At 41.6% G+C, this 22,400-nt stretch overlaps 1 protein-coding gene across 6 annotated transcripts in view; it reads left to right on the top strand.

The window, feature by feature from the left end:
* Positions 1-21,617, top strand: part of kug (kugelei) — a 153,602-nt gene extending 131,985 nt beyond the window's left edge. For 2 of the 6 annotated variants that reach the window (XM_065489572.1, XM_065489571.1), the window contains exons 8-41: positions 474-584; positions 1,210-1,362; positions 1,427-1,640; positions 2,340-2,479; positions 2,804-3,290; positions 3,561-3,747; positions 3,808-4,036; positions 4,386-4,929; positions 5,510-5,895; positions 5,947-6,105; positions 6,155-6,326; positions 6,379-6,603; positions 6,912-6,935; positions 7,464-7,700; positions 7,968-8,669; positions 9,179-9,387; positions 9,442-9,586; positions 9,644-9,805; positions 9,860-10,186; positions 10,240-10,521; positions 10,583-10,840; positions 11,219-12,022; positions 12,118-12,470; positions 12,526-12,669; positions 12,921-13,496; positions 13,550-14,036; positions 14,231-14,577; positions 14,724-15,119; positions 15,488-15,906; positions 16,154-16,448; positions 17,054-17,396; positions 18,389-18,520; positions 18,699-18,854; positions 19,705-21,617. In XM_065489572.1, the coding sequence (XP_065345644.1) occupies positions 474-584; positions 1,210-1,362; positions 1,427-1,640; positions 2,340-2,479; positions 2,804-3,290; positions 3,561-3,747; positions 3,808-4,036; positions 4,386-4,929; positions 5,510-5,895; positions 5,947-6,105; positions 6,155-6,326; positions 6,379-6,603; positions 6,912-6,935; positions 7,464-7,700; positions 7,968-8,669; positions 9,179-9,387; positions 9,442-9,586; positions 9,644-9,805; positions 9,860-10,186; positions 10,240-10,521; positions 10,583-10,840; positions 11,219-12,022; positions 12,118-12,470; positions 12,526-12,669; positions 12,921-13,496; positions 13,550-14,036; positions 14,231-14,577; positions 14,724-15,119; positions 15,488-15,906; positions 16,154-16,448; positions 17,054-17,396; positions 18,389-18,520; positions 18,699-18,854; positions 19,705-20,222 (10,323 nt within the window). In that variant the 3' untranslated portion in view covers positions 20,223-21,617. The remainder of the gene's footprint in view (positions 1-473; positions 585-1,209; positions 1,363-1,426; positions 1,641-2,339; positions 2,480-2,803; positions 3,291-3,560; positions 3,748-3,807; positions 4,037-4,385; positions 4,930-5,509; positions 5,896-5,946; positions 6,106-6,154; positions 6,327-6,378; positions 6,604-6,911; positions 6,936-7,463; positions 7,701-7,967; positions 8,670-9,178; positions 9,388-9,441; positions 9,587-9,643; positions 9,806-9,859; positions 10,187-10,239; positions 10,522-10,582; positions 10,841-11,218; positions 12,023-12,117; positions 12,471-12,525; positions 12,670-12,920; positions 13,497-13,549; positions 14,037-14,230; positions 14,578-14,723; positions 15,120-15,487; positions 15,907-16,153; positions 16,449-17,053; positions 17,397-18,388; positions 18,521-18,698; positions 18,855-19,704) is intronic. The other 4 variants (XM_065489575.1, XM_065489573.1, XM_065489574.1 and 1 more) reach the window with 4 other exon arrangements.
* The last annotated feature ends 783 nt before the right edge of the window (positions 21,618-22,400 follow it).

Below are 22,400 nucleotides of genomic sequence, written 5' to 3' on the forward strand. Positions count from 1 at the left end.
TCATTCATATCTTTTAAATTCTTTCAAACAAACAATTATCGAGAGGACGTGAACAATGGAAACATCGGCTCAGCATTGACGTCATGATATCTAAAATTATTTTTATCACCATAATTTTCCCTGTTCACGTCCTTTTTAAGAAAACTCCAGCATCAGCTTGTTGCTCGAGGAAAAATAATCCCAATCCATATTCTCATCAATCTATGTGCCCACTCGGTGTGCTTGTGTGTACAAAAAACTTTGGCAATTGTTGTGACGTTCAGCGAACTTCTGTTCAGGGTGATTGAATCGAGAGCTGCCGCTTTTTTGTGGGGATTTTCGCTGCTTGCAAGCTCCCCGGAGAGCCGTTTGCGGAACATGCCCCCCTCCCCCGAAAGAAAGATAGAAATAAAAAAATATGCAGATGGAATGATTTGCCCTGTTGCTCGGCAAGAAATGTGTCCGAGGCTCAAGTTTTTGCATCTTTTGCGCAGAATGACGACACAGAGGGCACTGTAGATATCGCAGTGGTTGATAAATATCTTGAGGAGGGACCATGGGAATCTTACTCTCCAGACTCCTTGGTCGGAGATAACATACTGAGGGTAAGAAAATTTGCTTTGCCCTGCCAAAAACACACGCTTGTCCCTCCCTCGTTTCTTGTACATTTTATCGCTGGCGAAGGTGTCTGTGTGTGTGTGCGGATTCTTGCTTCTACCCCGTCTCCTACTCTTTGCTTCTCTTCCTAGAGTGTTGGTATCCTTTTTATTATTTCGGGTTTCTTTCTTTTTCATCTGGTTCACAATGCCGCATGTTTTGCATTCCTGCCTCGGCGCTTGACACAAATAAAAAACATTATTTTAAAACCGCCGCTGCACGTGCACTCCAACTGCACAAACACTTCTCCGAGAGAGAAAGAAAAAATATTTCTAAACGTGAGAGAATTGCTACGCACTCTATTTCCAACCAACGTACACATGTATACATATTTTTGTTTTGCATGCGCCGCTTTGATTTTATGGCGATGGCGAGCGGGTGCTTTTCTTCTGGCATTCCTTTCCTTTTACGTAACGCAGTTTTTTTTCTTCGAGGCGCCCTTCGAGTAATAAAAAGACTTGTTATGTTTGGTGGACGTAAAAAACATTTACTCTAGTAAATTTAGAATAAGTTGATGGCGGTCAGCGCTGAACGAGCAGAAAATAAATTTGTATTCACGTGTATCAAAAACAGGTGCTTGCCTACGACGGCGACGCTGGAAAAAATGGAGCGATCGAATACAGCATCAAGTCCGGCAAGGGCAAAGGCAAATTTAGAATTCACCCGCAGACAGGCGAGATTTACGTCGAGCGCAGCCTGCAAGCCGGACAGGAATTCGATCTATGGGTAGGCTTCTCGGCAGGATTTGAATAATTCGCAGCAAATTAACCTTGTCGGTCACTCTCTGCAGGTCAGGGCGACGGACCACGGTCACCCGCGCCGCAGCCAGACGCAGCAGGTTCATCTGCAGGTAGTGAAGGTGCCAGAGGAGTCGGCCAACCCCCCGTCGGTGCGCACCGTCAGCCAGCAGGTGACGGTGACTGAAAGTGACAAGCCCAGCTTCCTGGTCGGATCCATCGAGGCGGAAGATAAGGATGGAGACCATTTGTGGTACCAAATCATCGGTGAGTTTGCATGTTCTTTTCCCTTTATTTCTGGAAAGAGGAGAAATTTTTAACAAGAACAGGACGAAACAGGATTTTTTAAGAACCTTAACTCCTAAAATCTTTATTTTTATTTCAATCCCTCCATTTTACTTTTCTTTTCGACATTTGTTTCCTTTTTAAACTCATTATAAAATCTGCTTATGAGCTTGAAAATGATATGGAGGTAAATTTGATACTGATTGTCTCGATTTTTTCCATTTAGGCTACACTTGCGAAACGAATCTTTTGTATTTTTACTGTATTAGTCGGGAGTCTCTGTTTCCAAGATTAATTTTCCTTTTACGCATTGTATCGCAGTTAAAGTATTTATTTTTTCGCAAAAAAATATTCCAATTAGTGAATTTTATTTTCTCAATCAATTTTACTATATAGTCTCAGGCACGAAATTTTGTGCAGCCGATGACTGGTTTGCTTGCCCAGTAAATTGGGCTCATTTTAAAATATAAATAGGAGAAAAATTATAGAAACTTAGTTATCGGAACAGGATCAGAGAAGAAATTTAAATTTCCATTCAAGAACAAGGCGATCCAGGAATTTTTTCTGAATCTGGACAATTATGAAAAATCCTTTAGCAAGCTAAAAATAAAACATAATTTGATGTGGCCGCCGTAATTGCAACCGGGCGAGAGGCTGAAATGACTTTTTTATGCGTCGCAGATGGGAACGACAGAAATGAGTTTTTCATCGGTCGGTGCGAGGGGAACATTCTGCTCGCCAAACAGCTCGATTGGGAGACGCAGAAAGAATACAAGCTCAACATTAGCATCACGGATGGAGTTCACATGACTTACGCTCAGGTTAGTGCAATTCGTCCCTCATTTTCCTGCAAATTACCCTCTACCTCTGCAACATTAGCTGCCAAATTGCTTTTAAAATTGCTCTTTTTATCTGCAAATTCAAAGGAAAATGTAGTTTTTACAGCAACTATGGTAGAAATGCGGCATTACTCGCCGTATAAAATTGCATTTTGACCTCGACCGTTTAAAAATGGTTAGCAGTCATTCACCAATAAATACCGTCTGAAATGACATTTTAAAAAGTACCAGAAAATCGCAATTTAATTTTGGTGACTCCAAGGACTAAGAAATTTCCCAATTTACCAAGCCATGGTTCTCCCTCAGATGTTGGTGACCGTTTTGGACATGAACGACCACCGTCCGCAGTTTTTGGAGTCCGTCTATAACATCGAAATCTCGGAAAACATGGAGGTAGGCACGAAAATCCTGCAGCTGAGCGCCACAGACCTAGACGAAGACAAGAGGGTCTTCTTCAGCCTGCACACAGCCCGCTGCAACGCGTCCCTGCGGATTTTCAAAATCGACTCAGTCTCGGGTGTAGTTTCCCTCAGCGAGAAGCTGGACAGGGAGACGATCGACGAGCACCTCCTGGTCGTGATGGTCAAGGACCAAGGAACGCCGGCCAAGAGAAACTATGCGCAGATCAGAGTAATGGTTCACGACCACAACGACCACGCTCCCGTCTTCAGCGAAGGTCTTCTCCAGGCCAAGGTGTTCGAAACGGCCGGAATCGGATCGAGGGTGGCGGAAGTGTCAGCAATCGATATGGACAAGGGGGAAAACGCTAAAATCTCCTACGCTATCACCTCTGGTGAGATTGGATTACAAAGTTTTTAGCTGAAAACGTTTATTTCGAGTTGTTTAATACGAAAATGAGAGAACTTTCCAAGATTTTACAGCCAGTATTAAAATAAGTATTTAAATACAAACCTTACCATCTTGCTAAATATCTCATTCCATTTAGAGATTTACATTCAATTTTATAACATCTTAAAAATATTCTACTGGTGTTGTCTTTGTTCCATCGATTCCTTTTCAGGTAGAATTGGAATTTTAATATTATTCTTTTTTACATTTGCAGGCAATGTTGGCAATGCTTTTTCCATGGACCAAGAAACAGGGGCTATCATGGTGGCTAGAGACCTGGACATGAACTCCAACAAGGAATACATGCTGACGATCAAAGCCTCTGATGGAGGCTCTCCATCGCTCTCTTCAACCCTGCGTGTTCATATCATGGTTACCATGGCCGACAATGCTCCACCAAAGTAAGAGTAAAATTGACAATAAAATTTAGGTAAATTAATGTTTTTGCTATTTATCCGCAGGTTTTTGAAAAAAGACTACGCTGCTGAGATTTTCGAGAACCTGCCACGAGGCACTTTCGTGATTCATCTGAACGCTAGAAGCACTTCTAGTTTGATTTTCGAGATTGTAGACGGAAACGCGAACGACATGTTCTTCGTTAATCCCAGCACCGGCATCGTCGTGACCAAGAAGCCCCTCGACTACGAAAAGAACAAATTCTACAATATCACGGTCGAGGCAACCAATATGGTGAGTCATTTATCGTAAAATATTCAAATATATCGTAGTTTAAGAGTAAATTTTGCATTAAACATACAACGCTTACATTTGTACAAAAATTCTAACGTTACGGGGGGTTTTGAAAATTTTAAAAATTAAAATAAAATTCCAATTTATGGTCAATTATGACAATTTTTGGAATATATTCTCCTTTATTAGATGAATCAAATAATGGGTCTCCCCCACTGAAATATTTCAAAAGTTTATAACTATATTATTTTAATTTGAAATTAAATTTTTATTAAATTATTATGGATCCTCTTTCTCGAGGACAATTGAAAAAAAAACTAACGCGGTTTTTTCCCCACACAAAAATTAGGCTGGCGTTAAAGCTTACTGCCAAGTGACGGTGCACGTTCTGGACCAAAACGACAATGCGCCCGTGTTCACACAAAACCTGTTCGTTGGCTCTGTGAGCGAGACGGCCGAGATCGGTGCCCTGGTGCTGACCAACAACAGTAGCCCCTTGGTGATCAAGGCGTCGGATCGCGACTCTGAAATGAACGCGCAGCTGCATTACGACATCGTGGAAGCGGTGCCCAGGTACTTTTTCCGCGTCGACCCCAGCACCGGCGCCATCAGGACGGTCAGGGCGTTCGACTACGAGCAGATGCAGCATTTCACCTTCCACGTGCGCGTGTCGGACCTCGGCAAACCGCGGCTCTCCTCTGAAGGCATGGCCGAGGTACGCATTGCCGTGCTGGACGTCAACGACTGCCCGCCGGTGTTTGAGGAGTCCACCTACAACGCCACATTGCTCCTCCCCACCTACCAGGATGTTGCCGTCCTCAGGATCAAAGCCACCGATCCGGATTCTGCTGAAAAGACGTCCCTCAGATACGACATCATCGAGGGCAACACTGGTGAGTACAAATTTAATACTGTTTTTCACGTAGATGAGTTCAGGTTTCTAAATTAATTCTGCTGAGTTGGCTAAACGTGTTAAATCTGAATAAAACAAGAAGGCAAAGTGGTTATATTTTTCTTCACTTTGTAAATAAAACGATTAAATTTATTCAACCTATAAATCCTCCGCCCGTTGGCTCGCATTGTAGGGGCATTTTTCGCAGTGACAAAAGGGAGTGGGAGATATTTGAGCAAAGAGAAAACCATGAGAGTATCTTTTATTTTGACAAATTTAAAAGAAAAGAATTTTCTAACTGTATCATACATACTTTTTGGATCTTTTTAAAAAAATTAATGTTCTGTAATTTTCAGTAAGGGGTTTTTTTAATTTCTAAATTAAATATTAAAAGAAGCTCAGTTTATGCGAAGTTTTCATCGCGGGTTCTTGTATCAAGAAATTAAATACTATAAAATTTGCAGCAAATTCGAATTTTTATTGTATATCTGACCAAAAACCGTAATTGAAAAATATTGCATTTTACTGACAAGAAAAGCTTAAGTTTTTAATTTTCAATGCGAGTATTTTTTAAATTTTAGGCAACGCATTCGCCGTTGGAGAAAACAACGGCATAATTACTGTGGCGAAAACGACCAACATGCTGCCTTTCTACAAACTCCACTTGCGAGTGTCCGACGGCACCTTCAGCACAGTCGCGCACGTCAATGTCCGTGTAGGCGAGTCCGAGAACTCGGGACTGGCGTTCCAGAAACCAATTTACGAAGGCTCGATCACTGAAAACTCAACGAAAATCACAGACGTGGCCGTCGTCAACGTCCTGGGAAGCGCTCTCAACGAGCACCTGGTGTTCAAAATCCTCAATCCCACGGACATGTTTTCGATCGGGCCTACGTCAGGTGCAATCAAAACGACTGGAAAGAGGTTTGATCGAGAAGAAAAGGACAATTACGAGTTGATTGTTGAGGTATATTCCTCTTTCCTATTATTTGTATTGATATTAATATTTAAAAATCAGGCTAGAAGCGATGAAAACCGAGCTGATCGTCCTCGAGTCGCGCATGTCATTGTGAATGTAACGATTTTCGACATGAACGACAATTGCCCGATGTTTGTCAACCTCCCATACTATGCTGTCGTTCCTGTTGATGCTACAAAAGGATCAAGTGTTTACAAGGTAATTTTATATTATATTTATTTGTGTATCACTAAAAGTTTCCCTCCAGGTCCAAGCAGTGGACATGGACAAAGACGAAAATGGCAAGGTGCGCTATGAGCTGCACAAAGGCCACGGCGAACTCTTCAATGTCAACCGAGCAACAGGAGAAATCACTTTGAAACAAAATCTGGAGGGCCACAACAGAGAATACGAACTCATAATCGGAGCTTACGACAATGGTAAAATTTTGAACTCTGATCAGAGACGTATCTTTAATTTCTGTATTTTTAGGAATCACACCTTGTTCTACTGAAGTGCCTCTGCATATAAAAGTGATTGACCACTCCATGCCTGTGTTTGACAAGCAATTTTACACAGACACTGTTCTGGAAAACATTGAAGTGTTGTCGCCTTTAAGCCTCAACATCCAAGCCGAGTCGCCCATGGGCCGAAAGCTCATTTACACCATCGAAAAAGGCAATGATTTTGAGGAGTTTGCTCTTGACTTCAACACTGGTGAGTGCAAAGATTTTCCTGCATCGGGAAACGATTGGGATTAAGTTAACCTAAAATTTACTTGAGGTGATGGTTCATAAATTTAATTAAATCCCGCCGCAGGTGGAACCCTCACATAGTTCCAAAACTAAATAATGCCAAATCGCAGGTTAAAAAGAGAGCCTTTAAATCAACACACATATATTTTTACCATGAATGCATAGGCATGTGTGTTGGCCATTATTTTCAGTTCAATAACTTCATAGTGACGAAGAATGCTGAAAACTTTTTCCATTTTACTGATTAGTTTTTCATCCTTGTCCTTACAGCCCCTGACACTAGCAATGGTCCCTGTGAGTATTTTATCATAATAATCGGTTTTGCGCTTGTGTACAAATGTTGCAGCTTTGATAGTTTCCTTACACCAATAATAACTATATGCACCAAGACATTTGCTGTGTTTCATGTATATGTTTTAGCTTGCGGCATGATAGTTTTTAATATAATATTCCTTCCACTACTGAACCACCGATTTTATTTTGTTAATCACATTTTCAGCTATCTGCACCTCATCGCCAAATTCACACATTTCATTTTTTGCTATTAGTTTGTAGGCAAAGACGTTTTTCATAGACTTAGCAGCACAATGCATGAATTTAATTTCACCTCCACGATTTCATATCCATTTTTGAGGTTTTTCTGGAATTTAAATTGTGTGAAAGGAAAAATTCATTAAATGCATTTAAACAAATTTGTAAAATTTTGTGTAAATCTTTTTCCGTTCATTCAATTGCATCTTTTGTAAGTACATTATTTCAAATTCATTGTTTCGCACGGGCGTAAATATGGTTCTAAGAACATTTTTCGGCATTTGTTTGCAGGTGCTATTTACGTTGTGGATGAGCTTGATTACGAGCACAAAAAACAATACGAATTGACAATCAGAGCGACGGACAGCGTGTCTGGCGTGTACGCCGAGGTCATCGCTAGCATTCGAGTGGAGGATGTTAACGATTGCGCGCCGGAGTTCACTCAAGACTCGTATAACATCTCCGTGTCGGAGGCAGCTCCGTTTGGAACGTCGATCCTGAAGGTCATCAGCAGGGACAATGACACCGGTAGGTCCTCTTTTATCATAAAATACTTGGAATGTGTAATACCTGATTTTTTTTATTAAAATATTTGAACGATGCAGGAAATGCTCAGGGTTTGGTATAATGGCGGTTAAGTTAATATAAGGACTATTTCCAGTTCTTTTTAATGTTTTATTTTGGAAAAACCTGCCGGACAAAACTTCACACTCCGAGAATTATTAATATATAGATATTGCTAAAATTTATTTTTAATAATTAAAATTACTTGAACCACTATTCGAAATGTTCCAGGCATAAATCAAAAGATAACATACAAAATTAAGAAGGACTCTGAAAACTCGACGGACTACTTCCACATCGATGCCGAGGACGGCTCGATCTACCTGAAGCGCTCGCTGGACCACGAGCAGCACAAGGCGCACCACTTCATCGTGGTTGCCACCGACTCGGGTATTCCGCGTCTCTCCACCACGGCGCACGTGTGGGTCACGGTGGTCGACATGAACGACAACCCGCCGCGCTTTGAGCAGCCGTCCTACTCGTGCATCCTGTCTGAGCAGGCGCAGCGACTGCAATTTGTCACGGTGGTCACGGCAAGTGACCCAGACTCGATCGACCAGGAGCGTCTCACCTACTCAATTGTCGGCGGCAATGAGCAGCAGATCTTCCACATGGACCACCGCTCCGGCGTCATCTCGCTGATCAACATGCAGAACTTCGCGCAGCAGCCGGCCTACCACCTCAACGTCTCCATCACGGACGGCGTCTACACCAGCTTCGCGCGTGTCAAGATCGACGTCATTTCAGCCAACAGGCACAATCCGGTGTTCACGAAACTTATTTACGAGGAGAAGACCCTCGAGAACCAGGTGGCTGGAATGCCGGCAGGCCAGGTCACTGCCACTGATAAAGATAGGAATGAGTTTGGAACCGTCAAGTACAGCATTCCCTCTAAACTGATGAGCGACACTTTCGAGATCAATCCAGTAACAGGTAAGAAATTGTCATGCATGAAATAAAATAGATATAATGTTTGAATTTGAATTAGAAAATCTTTTAAAAGGAATGTAGAAATATACTATTGTATTTTTTGTTTATTTTCCGTATTTTCCTAAACTCCAGCAAGTTAAGGTATTTTTTTTTAAACCAATAGGACATGAACTAATATTAACTATTTTATACTTTTTCCAAAATATTCGCGTATTTTTACATGATTTTACTAGTTTTCTGTTTTATTTCTGTGAGATTTCTTGCAAAAAATCCATCTTTGAATTAATTGAAAACTGGATAAAATTGTTACGCTTTAAAAATTAAAAATTTATATTTTACGAAACGACGACAAAATTTCAACCTTTTTCAACAAAACGCTGTAGAGTTAATTGAAATTTCTTCGCGAACAAATTAAAACTTAAACTTTTTTAGTGTTTTGTCATTTCTATATTTTTCCATATCAATCACAAGTTTCAAAATAAGACATTAAAATTAAAAATCGCTGTGACTAGGTGATATTTTTACCAAGAAACCTCTGGATAGAGAGGAAATCAAATCCTACGAAATCCCGGTGATGGCCACGGACGGCGGTGGCCGCTCTTCCTTCGCCCAGGTCAGGGTTAGGGTTGTTGATGAAAACGACAATCCACCCGCATTTTTGCTCAGAGAAGCCAGAGCCTGCATTTTTAGCAACTTCACTATTGGCTCGCCTATTTTGAAGGTACGTCATTTCAATCTGGTTCTATCATTTTTATTTATTGTATCTACAAATCAGGTGAAAGCGTTGGATAAAGACGAAGGGTCTGCTGCTGAGGTTGAATACTCAATTTATGAGACTGCCAATACTCCTGTTGCCGAGCTTTTTACCGTGCATAGACACACGGGAGAAATTTCCCTGCTCAAGAGTGTCATAGGAAAAGGTGAGAATTTCATTTTTCAAATATTTGAAGATTTTATTTAAAATAAAAATCCAACAGAAAACGAAGTCTTCCAGTTCTTTGTCAGAGCTACTGACAAAGGAACGCCTAGTCTAAATTCTGATCTCAGTGTGGAAGTGTTCATAATGAACCCACAAGATGTGCCTCCAGCCTTCGAAAGACGCGACGACAAGTTCTTCATCTCAGAATACTCGCAGCCAGGTTTGCCATTTCAGCACCAATCAAATAATTTCTCTAGCTCTGCTAATTTGACAGGTTTGGTCATTTCAACCGTGAAAATGCTAACAAGTGCGCCGGTCAAGTTCCGCATCATCTCAATGGACGGCACTGAAGATCCGCAACCTCTGTTCAACATCGCACCCAGCGGCTTGTTGACCGTGGCTGGAAGCCTGGACAGAGAGACAAAAGACACCTACGTGGTCACCGTGCTGGCCGAAACAGAGGACAGTCCTCCCCTCTCAGTCGTTTCGGACGTCACCATCAAAATTCTCGATGAGAATGATAATGTTCCTAAGTTCGAAAGCAATCCTTACACTATGGAATTAGCTGAGAACATTGAAGAGGGCACCTCCATCTTGAGAGGTATTTTTGTTTGCAATTTTTTATTCGGGTTTAGACTAACAATAAAATTACAGTGATTGCTCACGACGCGGATCAGAGCAAAAACAAAGAAATCCGTTACTCGTTCAACACGGACATTGGCGACCTGGCGAATGTGTTCACCATGGACCCCTTTTCCGGCTGGATCACCACGCTCACCCCTCTGGACATGGAGAAGCAATCAGATTACAAATTCCAGGTTGTCGCCACGGACAATGGCAACAACAAGCATTTTGCACTCACTCAGGTGCACATCAAAATCAAGGACTACAACGACAACCCTCCTGTATTCTCAGAGAGCCACTATGATGCAGCAGGTGATAATCATATCAGTTAATTTGTTCGGTTTAATTTCTAAAAAAAAAATGATATTGCCAGTCAATGAAGATGCCCTTCCGGGAACGGTCATCAAGACCCTGCAGACCAGCGACCTGGACTCTGACGTGTCGGCGGTTCAGTACTACATCACTGGAGGAGATCCCAGGTCAGAGTTTTCTATCAGGAGCACTGGAGAGGTGTTTGTCAGCAAGTTCTTGGACCGAGAGTCCATTCCAAGATACGTCTTGGACATTGTCGCCACCGACGGCGAGCACATTGCCAAGACGAAGCTTTCGATTGAAATCTTGGATGCAAATGGTGAGATACGAGTTTGAATTAATTAATTATTTGTGCCAAAAGATCATTTCCGAATTGTCCACGATCATATCAGTCATATTAACGGAAAAATTATGAGTTCTAGTTCTTAAAGTCAAATCAAACAATTGGATAAATAAATCTGATTTTAAGAGACATTTGAATTGAAATTTCAACATTCTCTGTGCTACAGAATAGTCCGTTTTTATATGTAGCAAAGTAGTTGATCAATTGTAAGATTGTCTTAAATTGCCAAAAGTTATCTAAGACCATCAAAACACTTTTTTAAGACCAAAAAATGGCGCTGTAAACGTGTTTTTTCTTTGTCAAATAAAACTTTTTAAAATCCCAACCCTACTAATAAATTTGAAAAATTCGCAGACAATCCTCCCTACTGTCTGAGGCACCGATACAAGAAGTTCCTGTCAGAAGGAACACAGCCAGGCACATTCATAATGACGATTTTGGCCAATGACATTGACGAGGAGCCAAACGCCCACTTACGGTTCTATCTCACTGGTGACGGTGCGGACAAATTTTACTTAGACAAGTCTCTGGGCCACCTGAAGACCAACAGGCTCCTAGACCGAGAAGAGCAGCCGAAATACAATCTCGAGGCGCACGTCCAGGAGCAAGACAAGCCCGGCTTTGAGTGTTCCTCTCTCATCGAGATTTACGTTTCGGACCTGAACGACAACCCTCCCATTTTCTCCACAAAGGTTTATTCAGTGAATCTCCCTGAGGACACCGAGGTCGGCACCCTGGTAACAAAGGTTCACGCCACGGACAGAGACATCGGGTTCAACCGAAAGATTAAGTACGCCCTGCTTGACTCCGCGAAGGGCCATTTCAAAATGGCTGGCGACAGCGGCATCATCACCCTGGCCAAGCCATTGGACCGCGAGCAGAGGGCCATTTTCAATCTAACGGTGCAGGCAAACGACCAGGGCACTCCGCCTCTCTCGTCCACTGCAGTCGTCAAGGTGGTTGTTCTGGACATCAACGACAATCCGCCCGAGTTTGTCTCCAAGAACTACTACGCCAAGGTGCAGGAGATTGCACCGATTGGCTCCGAGATTGTGCGGGTGCTCGCCACCTCCAAGGACACTGGGGTCAACGCAGAAATTTCGTACTCGCTTGTCGGCGGAAACGAGCACAAGAAGTTCAGCATGGATGCTAAAACTGGTAACCTAACATTTTTAAATTTAAATAAATATTCCTATCCCTAGTAAACACCTTCAAACAAAAATTAAGAGTCTATAATAATAAATAAAATTTAGGTACCTTGATTGTGTCGGACCACTTGGACTACGAAAGGGCCAAAGATTACTTCCTGACGGTCCAGGCGATAGACGGAGGAAATCCGCCCTTGAGCAACTACGCCACCATCAACATCACAATCACGGACAGCAACGACAACGCTCCAATCTTCAACCAAGTGTCTTACAGTGCCAGAATCAGGGAGGACGCGCAGGTCGCAGACAAAATCCTGCAAGTGGTGGCAAACGACTTGGATAGCGGAGTCAACGGAGAAGTGAGCTACTCGATCGAAAATGGAGACAGACTGGGCCAGTTCATGATGGACAAAAAGACCGGTTACATTTCTGTCGCCAGCCAACTTGATCGAGAAATGGTGAGTTAATTTAAAAAAAAAACAGCACAGTGGTCTCATCGAATTATTTTCCTAGATCTCAAACTATGTGCTGGAGGTGCTGGCCAAGGACCACGGTTCAATCCGGCTAAGCAGCACGGTAATGGTCAACATCGACATCTCCGACGCCAACGACAATCCTCCACTCTTCTCTCAGATGAACTACTCTGCTTTTATCCACGTGAGTTGTGCAAGAGGGTTGCTTTTATGATATCTTGACGCACACCCAACAGAGATAGCCTTGCATAATTCATTCATGGCCTTCTTGTTGGAATATATTTTGGCACTTAAGTGACCGTTTTACTGCTTGGTCACTTAAGTGCAGGTTCGAGCCAGGGAAATTGAATTTCAATCTTTAATGTTGTCCAGAAAGATAATTCTGCCTTTAAAAATTTCAATATCTAATTATGAATTTTTGTCCTATATTTATAGGAGGATCGACCACCTGGGCACAGTCTGCTCAAATTCATTGTCACCGACGCAGACGACCGGCCAAACGGGGCACCATATACGTTTGAATTCCGTTCAGGAAACGCAGACAACAATTTCATGCTGCAGCAGGACGGCATCCTGAGAACAGCGGCCAAATTTAGCCACAAAGTCAAGGACAGCTACTTGCTGCACATCCGCGTCTATGACAACGGCGTGTCTCCCCTATACTCTGACACGAACGTCACTGTGAAAGTGATCGAAGAGTCGCAATATCCGCCGGTGATCACGCCCCTGGACATCTGGGTCAACTCGTTCCAGGACCAATTCCCTGGTGGCCGCTTGGGCAGGGTGTTCGCCACGGACCAGGATCAGTACGACAAATTGGGCTTTGGTCTTGCACCGTCGCTCAGCGTTCCCAACCCGAACGATCTGTTCGAGATCGATTCGACCGATGGCATCATCTCGGCCTTGCCTGGTTTGGACGCGGGCTTGTACCACGTCAATGTCACCGTTACCGACGGGAAGTTCTCGTCCTACATCTTGCTCAAAATCAACGTCGAGCCCATTTCTAATGAGGTTTGTGTTTTAACCCTTTATTGATGATGATTTTAATTAAAAAAATATTGCAGGTTTTGCAACAAGCAGTGATTATTCGATTCCTGGACGTGACTCCAGAGGACTTCCTGTACAGCTACCGCAAAAACTTTGTCAAGGCCATCAGGTCGACCCTTAGGGTGCAGCCAAAGGACGTGATGATCCTCAGCCTCCAGCCCACGGCCCCGTTGTCCAAGCAGAAGGGAAGCCGCGTGAAGCGAGCTCCCAAGGGACTTGACGTGATCCTGGCAGTCAGATCTCCAGTTGGTATTCTTCTGCAGGCCAAGGAGGTGCACAGGACTCTGAACAGCAACATCGACGACCTGGAAGAGGCCACGGGCCTCAGCATTGGCGAAATTATTTTCAAGAAGTGCGCCCCCTCCTTCTGCAAGTACGGCGAGTGCACAGACAAGATTGTGTTTGACAAGACGCAGATCATTTCGATCAACACCGAGCTCAGCAGCTTTGTCGCTCCCGCCTATCAACACAAGGCCATTTGCCAGTGCAAGGAAGGATATGATGGTGAGTCAAATTTTTTAATTAATCTTAAATTTAATATCCCTATTAAATAAATTTATGTCCGAGTAAACAATTTAAAAATTTCCGGTTTAAAATACAATTCAAATCTGTCTGAATGAAAAATATCAAAATCCGGATTTTTCTCAGCACAAGACTTAAAAAATAAGTTAAATTTGCGAATTTCATAAATGTTGCAGGAGATCGTTGTGACAAAATCGTCAACGAGTGCGCACGGGAACCTTGTCCATCTTTCAAGGTTTGCGTTCCTGACGCGTCTCCTCAAGGTTTCTCCTGCCAGTGTCCTGAGGGCTTGGCCGGGGCCACCTGCAAAATCGACATCTCCAAGTGCCATGACGAGGCTTGCTACATCCCTCGCAACCCTGTTTCCTTCAGCGGCAAGAGCTACGCTCAGTACAGAATGGACAAAAACCAGGTGAAGAAGGCTCTCTTGGACAGACTGAACCTGTCCCTGCGCATCAGGACCATGCAGCCTGCCGGCACTCTCATGTACGCCGCCGGCAAGGTTGACTACAATATTTTGGAGGTAATATTTCTTATAGTCAATTAAATATATAAATAATTTATGGATTAACAGCGATGTATTGATGAAATTTAAGTACGGAATTCATATATTTATTTTTAAAAGAGTATAAGTAATTAATTCACGAGCATATTATTTTCTTGTTCCAGTTGGTGAACGGCGTGGTGCAATTCCGCTTCGACCTGGGAAGCGGTGAAGGGCTGGTGCGCGTGAGCAGCATCTACATCAGCGACAGCCAGTGGCACGAAATCCACCTGGTGCGGGACAGCAACAACGCGCGCCTGACGATCGACGGCAAGCACGTGGCGCACGGCTCAGCGCCCGGCATCAACGACGTGCTCAACCTGCAGAGCGACGATTTGTACTTTGGCGCCGAGGTGCGCCAGCACCCGTCCATCCTGGGCTTTGAGGACGTGCAGCGCGGCTTCTCCGGCTGCATGGACGACATTCGCATCGACGGCGTCACGCTGCCGCTGCACATGAGCGGCGCCAGCCTCGTTGCCACCCTCAAACGCTTCACCAACGTCGAGTTCCACTGTGAACAGGTAATTTTTGTTTATTATTATTTTTAAACAAATCTACAACTTAACACCTGATTTCATTAACATAGAAGACAATCTAAAAAGTGTATTTCTATTTTTAAATCTCTTATTCATGAACCGCAGGGCAAAATGGATTTAAACTTTATTTTCAAAGCATTTTTTATTTCATAAAAAATTAAAATGCAACAAATAAATAAATCGTTGAAAACTTGGTAAAACTATTGACAAAATTTATTTAAAAAAAATTCACTAACTCATTTATGCATAAAAAATAAAGATTAAAAAATTAACTAACCATTTTTTTGGTATTTTCCGGTATTTTCATAAATTTAAGTAGAAAACTATTTTACTTTTTATTTTTTCTGCTTCAGGTTCTGTTGCCGGCGGGCGTGTGCGGTTCGCAGCCGTGCCAGAACGGCGGCACGTGCAAGGAGGTGGGCAACACATACAAGTGCGCCTGCCACGCGCGTTTCACAGGCAACAGTTGCGAGGTGGACCTGGACCCTTGCGCATCGAACCCGTGCCTGCACGGCGGACGCTGCCTGACCACCGAGCGTAGCGAGTACTTCTGCGAGTGCCTGCCGCGGCTGAGCGGCAAGCGCTGCGAGTACGGCCACTACTGCAATCCCAATCCGTGCCGCAACAGCGGCGTGTGCGAGGAGGGCGATGCGGCACCCATCTGTAAGTGCAAGGGCTTCACCGGCGAGCTGTGCAACGTGGATTTGGACGAGTGTGCTCAAGCGCCCTGCCTCAATGGTGCCACATGTATCAACGAGATTGGGTCTTACAAGTAAGTCAATGTTATTTTTCTCAAATTTTAAGTCTAAAAATGCAATAGTCTTAACTTCAATTTAGTAAATATGTATATTTTAAACAAAAATTGTGAACCCAAATGAAGTTAATTGAAGCTTTTAATTAAATAAATGAGATCAATTTTATTTTACTCTCAGGTGAGTGAAAATACTCCTTGAAATATAAAATAAATTAATTTTTCACACTTAATATTCAATAATAACGTTATGTTAATCAAATTTTAGGTGTCTCTGCCCGCCAAACGCAACTGGCCACCTTTGCGGTCAAATTTTGTACAACACGCCAATCACGAGTGGCCAGTACATGGAGGAATTATTCATGATCGGAGGGCTCCTGTTCGTTATCTTTGTGCTAGTCATGCTGTTTGTGTGCTTCCGCCGCTGCAGCGTTCGACGGAGCAATAAGAGGAGCAGCAACATCAATAACGAAACAAGAAAGGACATCGTGCTCAACTCCAACCGCAGCTGCGATGTCGACTTTAAGAGGAGCTCCAAACTGAGCAATCTCGAAATGAGTCAGGTAATTAATAAAAAAATATATATTAGCAGAAATTTCATGTAAAATTTAACAAAAAATGCAAGTTAATTTTCTCTCCCATGAAACAAAGTGGATATGCAAAGCAAAATTAAAAAATCTTTTGTCTTTCTTTTTTTCGGAAATTGATAAGGAGCAATGATTTTCTTAGGTTTGCTGTTTAAAATTCAGAGAAAATTGGCTACTAAGTGTTTGTGCGCTAATGAAGCGGTGAGCACTCTCTTTGATGAAAATCATGATTTATTTCCTTAGAAGAGAAATTTTACTCATAATTGGCACACCGTTAGATAGATCGAGAAGAGAGGAATTGAAATCGAGCGATAAATCATTGACAAACCATTAGCATTAAAGAAATAAATTATGCAAAATCTTAAATTTGACTTAACTTTGTCCTAATTGGATTGTCTGCACTGTAAAGATAATCACTCAAACTAAAACTCTAAAATTTTCTACGTTTCAATCCACATTAACAGTTTGAGATTTCATTTTTGCAATACTCCATCAAATTTTGACGTTTTTTGTCCCATAAATTTCATCCCCAGGATTAACATCGTCAATAACTCCTGCAAAATCTTTCATTCCACTCTCAGGTTCCTCCACAGTGTCCTCCGCGGCCGGTGTCTTACACGCCAAGCACCAACAACGAAAACACCGCCGTAGCATTCGCCGCGGCGCTGAACAACCTGGACACGTCCCGCAACTACGGCTCGGCCGGCGACGAGTTGGAGAACATTCCTCCCAGCTACCTGCGGAACCTGAACAGAAACGTTCAGGCCATCCCGACACTGCCGCCTGTTCCGCCTTCAAACCCGGCCAGCGACACTGACAGTTTGCACAAGCCATGGAACGAGTCGGACCTCAACATCCCGTCCTCGACGGCCGTCTCCATAAACGCCGCCACTTACGCTGAGCCCAACAAGATCAGAAACAACAGTGAGTACATACTTCTCGCCTCTCTGTTGCCAGAAATTTTACAGTAGCTTTTGTTTAATGTGTATACTTAATTTTGAGACGATATACTGCGTTCTAGCTTTGTCGTTGCTTTTATCGCTGTCGTTTTGCAACTCGTACTCTCTCCAAGCAACATTAATTTTATTTTCAAATTGCAATTTGTAATTACACTTAATAAACACTGCACGTTTTTACAACATTTTTATGCTTTTGCCACATATTTTGCGAAAATTATGCGTGTTTAAGCTATTTACAGATGATTTTGCAAGTTTACAAACTGTTAATAATTAGAGTTTTGCATTTTTCACACAAAAATTAATTTCTGACTGGCCAAATGAGGCGAAAACATCAAAGATCTTAAGTTTTAATTTCTGGTGATTAAATTATGGTTGCCCTTTTGTTGATTGAAAGTTGAGATTTTATTTTCCTTGGCATGTTATAAGAATATGCATTTAATAAATCAAATATCGACATAATATTATTAAAATTTATTTATATTTTTTAAAGAATAGGATATTACAGTATGTATATTTTATCAAAAGGAATTTTTCCAAAAAATGTCACATTGCTAAACTTATTTTTTATCAGACAAAAAATGACAAAATCTAGAGTTATACTCCCTTAACTTGCAAAAAAAAAACGCAAATTCCATCTGTCACTGGCTTTGATCCAAACTTATTTTTTATCAGACAAAAAATGACAAAATCTAGAGTTATACTCCCTTAACTTGCAAAAAAAAAACGCAAATTCCATCTGTCACTGGCTTTGATCGCAAACCTTTTACGCAAAATAAGCGGAAAATTCTATTTAACTTGACCAAATTAGCAAAACACTAATTTTTCTTAATTTAATCTGCAAATGTCGTGTAATTTTGCTGAAGTAAATAAAACAAACGAACGTAATGGCGAGAACAGAAGCAGGAACTGTATAAATAGGTAGGCAAGCTTTGCAAACGAAATTGTCACTGCTTGCAGACGTGCGACGCGTGCCCGACGTGCCCGTGAAAGGGGGCCCCGGGATGCTGTACAGCCGGCCGCAGAGGGCCATGACTGGCGCCTCGGCCTCCTCACTCAGTTCCCTCGAGGACGACCCTCGCATGCTCGGGGGTAAGTAGCGCGTTTGCCTTGTATGTTTGTGTGTGTGTGTGCGCGTCTATCTCTGTATAATATGCTGCACAAATATGTACACTACCTCTTCTCTACCCGCAAATCCGTTTGAGTATAGTGCAAATAAAAAAGGAGGATAAACAAATCTGATCCACTAACTCGACATTTTGCGATGTAGGTTACCACTGGGACTGTTCCGATTGGAACCAGACGCAGAATCCACTGCCCAACATCACCGAGGTGCCCGGCAGTGAGGTGCCTGACACCTCCAGTTTCCACAGCAATGAGAGTAACGAAAGCCACTCGATTACGCACGGCTCCTTAGTCAGAGCAGGTAAGAAAACACTTTTTTTCTAAATTGAGTTGAGAGAATAACTTAAGGGTGGAATTTGTTCGAGATTTCCGCGATTTCATTCATTTATTTATATTTTAACAGCGTTTTATAGCATTTATCATGAGCAAGTAGTAAATTATAAAATTATTTGGATTTCTAAAGCAATTAATTATGTTCAGGACTTTTAATTTTATAGTTAACTTTTTTCAGGGCAATTTCAATCGTCAAATAAGCAAAAATCATGCAATTTAAATTCACTTGATCTTTAATTTAACCCATTTGCAAGGATTCGTAAAAAGTTATAATTTCATCACTGTCTGACTAGTAGGAGGAAAGTTTCCAATTTTAAATTTGTGGACAGATTATTTACTCTAATTTAATTAAATTAGTCTAATTTTCAACAAATTTTAAAACAATTGAACTTTAATTTATTATTTACTTTCAAAGAAATTATTTATCTTTTTGTTAATGTATATTTTTTTAAATTCAAATTCAAACCAGCCTTATAAAGGGGAAGATTAATTAAGTGAAATTTAATGTTTTAAAACTAATTTTTTTAATAATTTAACTGGAAAACCGATCTAATTAACTTTGGGCTTAGTAAATTTCACCAAATATTAAAATCGCAACGACACTTCTTTGAAACGGTTCATATTTATGCAATTCTTCTCGGACTTCATTATTTTTTCTGTTCATAGACAGTTTTTGCAATGTTCAACAATTTTCAAATGTTTAAATTAAAAAAAAATATAAGTTTTGGCATTGCCAAGATTGCACTAAAAACTGCTTTTAATTTAATAAATATGGTAAAATTAGATTTAAAAAAGGTTTTAATTTTTTCTTGTTTCAGTGCCGTTGGACGAGTGCCGGCGGGAGGCGGACGGTGAGGAAAACGGCTACACGATCGACTCGGAGGGCGGCGCCGACTTCGGCGAACTGGCGCCGAGCTCGTGCCTGCAGAAGCTGCTCGAGTCTCCGATGCTGGAGGTGAACGACGTGGCCGACGACTACCCGTACCGCGGCAAGGAGGGCTACCGCAGCCACCTGAACCAGTACCTGCCGAAGCCGTCGTACGCTGTGAGCGAGTCGGAGAATGAGGAGGCGCTGATTCCGCTCCGGTGCAGCCGGCTGCAGCGGGCGGCCAGCGACGACTCGCACGACGGCGTCGTCCCCTACGGCTTCCCCAAGGGCAGCCAGATCCGGCTTGACCCGGACGGCTCCATCATCACTGGCATCGAGAGCACCGGCGGCTACACCAGCGCCAGCGACGTCTGCGACATCGACGACTCCGAGTTCGAGTCGGAGCCGAACAAGCAGCGCGTCTCCAAGAAGTACGCGTGGCCTGACGTCACGCACACGCAGGTCTGACCCCCCGCTGCCGCCGGACTTTCTCCGAAAAGCCATGCACAATACAACCGCAGCTGTGATGTTAAATTATAGAAGTTAGGGATGTGCCAAAATTTTCGAATTAATAAATAATCGACAAGACCAATTTGATTATAAAAAACTATTTAATTTAATTTTAAATGGATAAAAGCAGGATGCATGAAAGAAAAATTTCTTCTGAAATCATAGGAAAATGAAGGAATAATTGATTATAAAATTGTGTCAAGAATGCTCCAAACTTATTACGAGCTAGATAAAATTATAAATTATGCACATCCCTAACATTAGTTGATTTAGCGTGCGTGAAATTCGTTAGGACACGTTGAGAATGCGGTGCCATCGTCAAAAGCGAACTAATGGAAAATTTGAGATACTTAATGAATGGCAACTGCAGTTCGCGATTTCCTATCGCTCTTCCTATCTCTCAAAGTTTCTAACAAAAAAATAAAAATTAAAGAAAGTCTCAAATTTTCTGCACGGTCACTCCAAGGTGGATTTTAATCTTTGCTTTGTAAGAAAATTGGCCACTTAAGCTTGTTGAATTGTTTATTTAATGAGGAAGTGACACTTTTGAACTTAACTTGCCACCAGAAGAGGGAATATTTTCCATAAGACTGCTATTTTATATGAAAAACGGAAACGGAGAGAAAATTATAATAAAATTGTTGTAAAAATACGATAATATATGAGACGGATGCGAATAAATCATAACTATATATCTCCCTCATGTGCCTCCTGCACTTTTTCTAAGCGAAAAGTTGTATATTTTAGTTTGAATACGTATCACCTTGATCATCATCACGCGCAGCTTGACAAATACCCTCTGTAAAATTCTCTAAATGCTCAAAAAAGTCTTTGATTTTCGTCCGCCAGCTGAACAAAAATTAAAAAAATAAACAAATTTGATCTCACGAAGTCAGTCAGGATCGAATTTCGACAATATGCTGCCGTTCACAATAAAAAAATCTTGATTCTCTTCACATATCAAGAAAAAGGTTTTCCCGCGGCTCCTTCCACCTTCAGTATTTGTGCTGCAAATCAGTCATTAATTTAAAAATTGTGTTGTTGATTATTAATTGATTAACGTGAAAAGAGGAAAGAGAATGCTGCCATAGGTTAAAAATTTAAATTTATAATCCCATCTGTGAACTACGTTGGAGCAGCTGCCGAATTTTTAATTTTGTACATTATTTATCTGGTGCAATTGAAGAACGCGTGTTTTGCCGGGAGAGATTGTTTGAGCACATTTGAGAGAAACGAACGCAGAATACTTTTATAAATACCGATTATGAGCTGTAATAAGATGAAAGAAAAATGGATTATTTGTAATATATGCAGTGTTAACTGATAAGAATAAATGATTGTATTTTTAATGGAGCCTCGTTTTTGTCTTCCCACTCCCACACCAACCAGACCAGAAAGTATTTACCATAATTTCAAAATAAGGATCTTTCCACAAGAGATTTGATTTGTCACCTGCATTTTTCAACATTTTGCTGACCATTATTTTAATTTTTTAATTGTTAGGGTGTTATAATAATAGTATAAAAATATCCTAGTTTGACGGTGACATTTTGAGACCATTTTCCTGGAAATCAGGGAGCAATCTCGGGAAATATGTTTCTTGGAGCTCATAAAATCGAGTACATATGCAGCTAGAACATCAAACTTTGTCCCAAAAGAAGCCTATTCAGAGGCCAACGACATTATTATATTTCGAATATATAAAAAACGGCCTATTTTTTCTAAGTATGGGATTCAATGTTGCCCAAGTTTATTTTACATGTTAAATATTTTTAGGATGGAGAAACTCTTTGTTGACGAGATACAGATGTCGTCCGCGAGGTCAGATAAGATCATTAAACCAGGAAAAATATAATTAAATCGTTAGGGTAAATCCCATGTATACAGCCACTTTAACGACGAATGACGGACTCTAGTGTATTGGATCGATCTGCACGCCTTTGGAACAGCTAATTGTAAGAAGCTTTCAGAATATATATTGCAGTTTGACCATTTGAAAGCCATCAGGACTCTCAGGAACGATATTTTGGGCACATCAAAATGTTTCCTGAGCACCCTGACAGCGCTGTTTCAAAAAATTGTAATTTTTGTAATATTACTAACAAATTTTTCCTTCTAATAATCACGGAAATGTGT

Source organism: Cloeon dipterum, chromosome 4 (genome assembly GCF_949628265.1).
Source record: "Cloeon dipterum chromosome 4, ieCloDipt1.1, whole genome shotgun sequence".
NCBI lineage: Eukaryota > Metazoa > Arthropoda > Insecta > Ephemeroptera > Baetidae > Cloeon > Cloeon dipterum.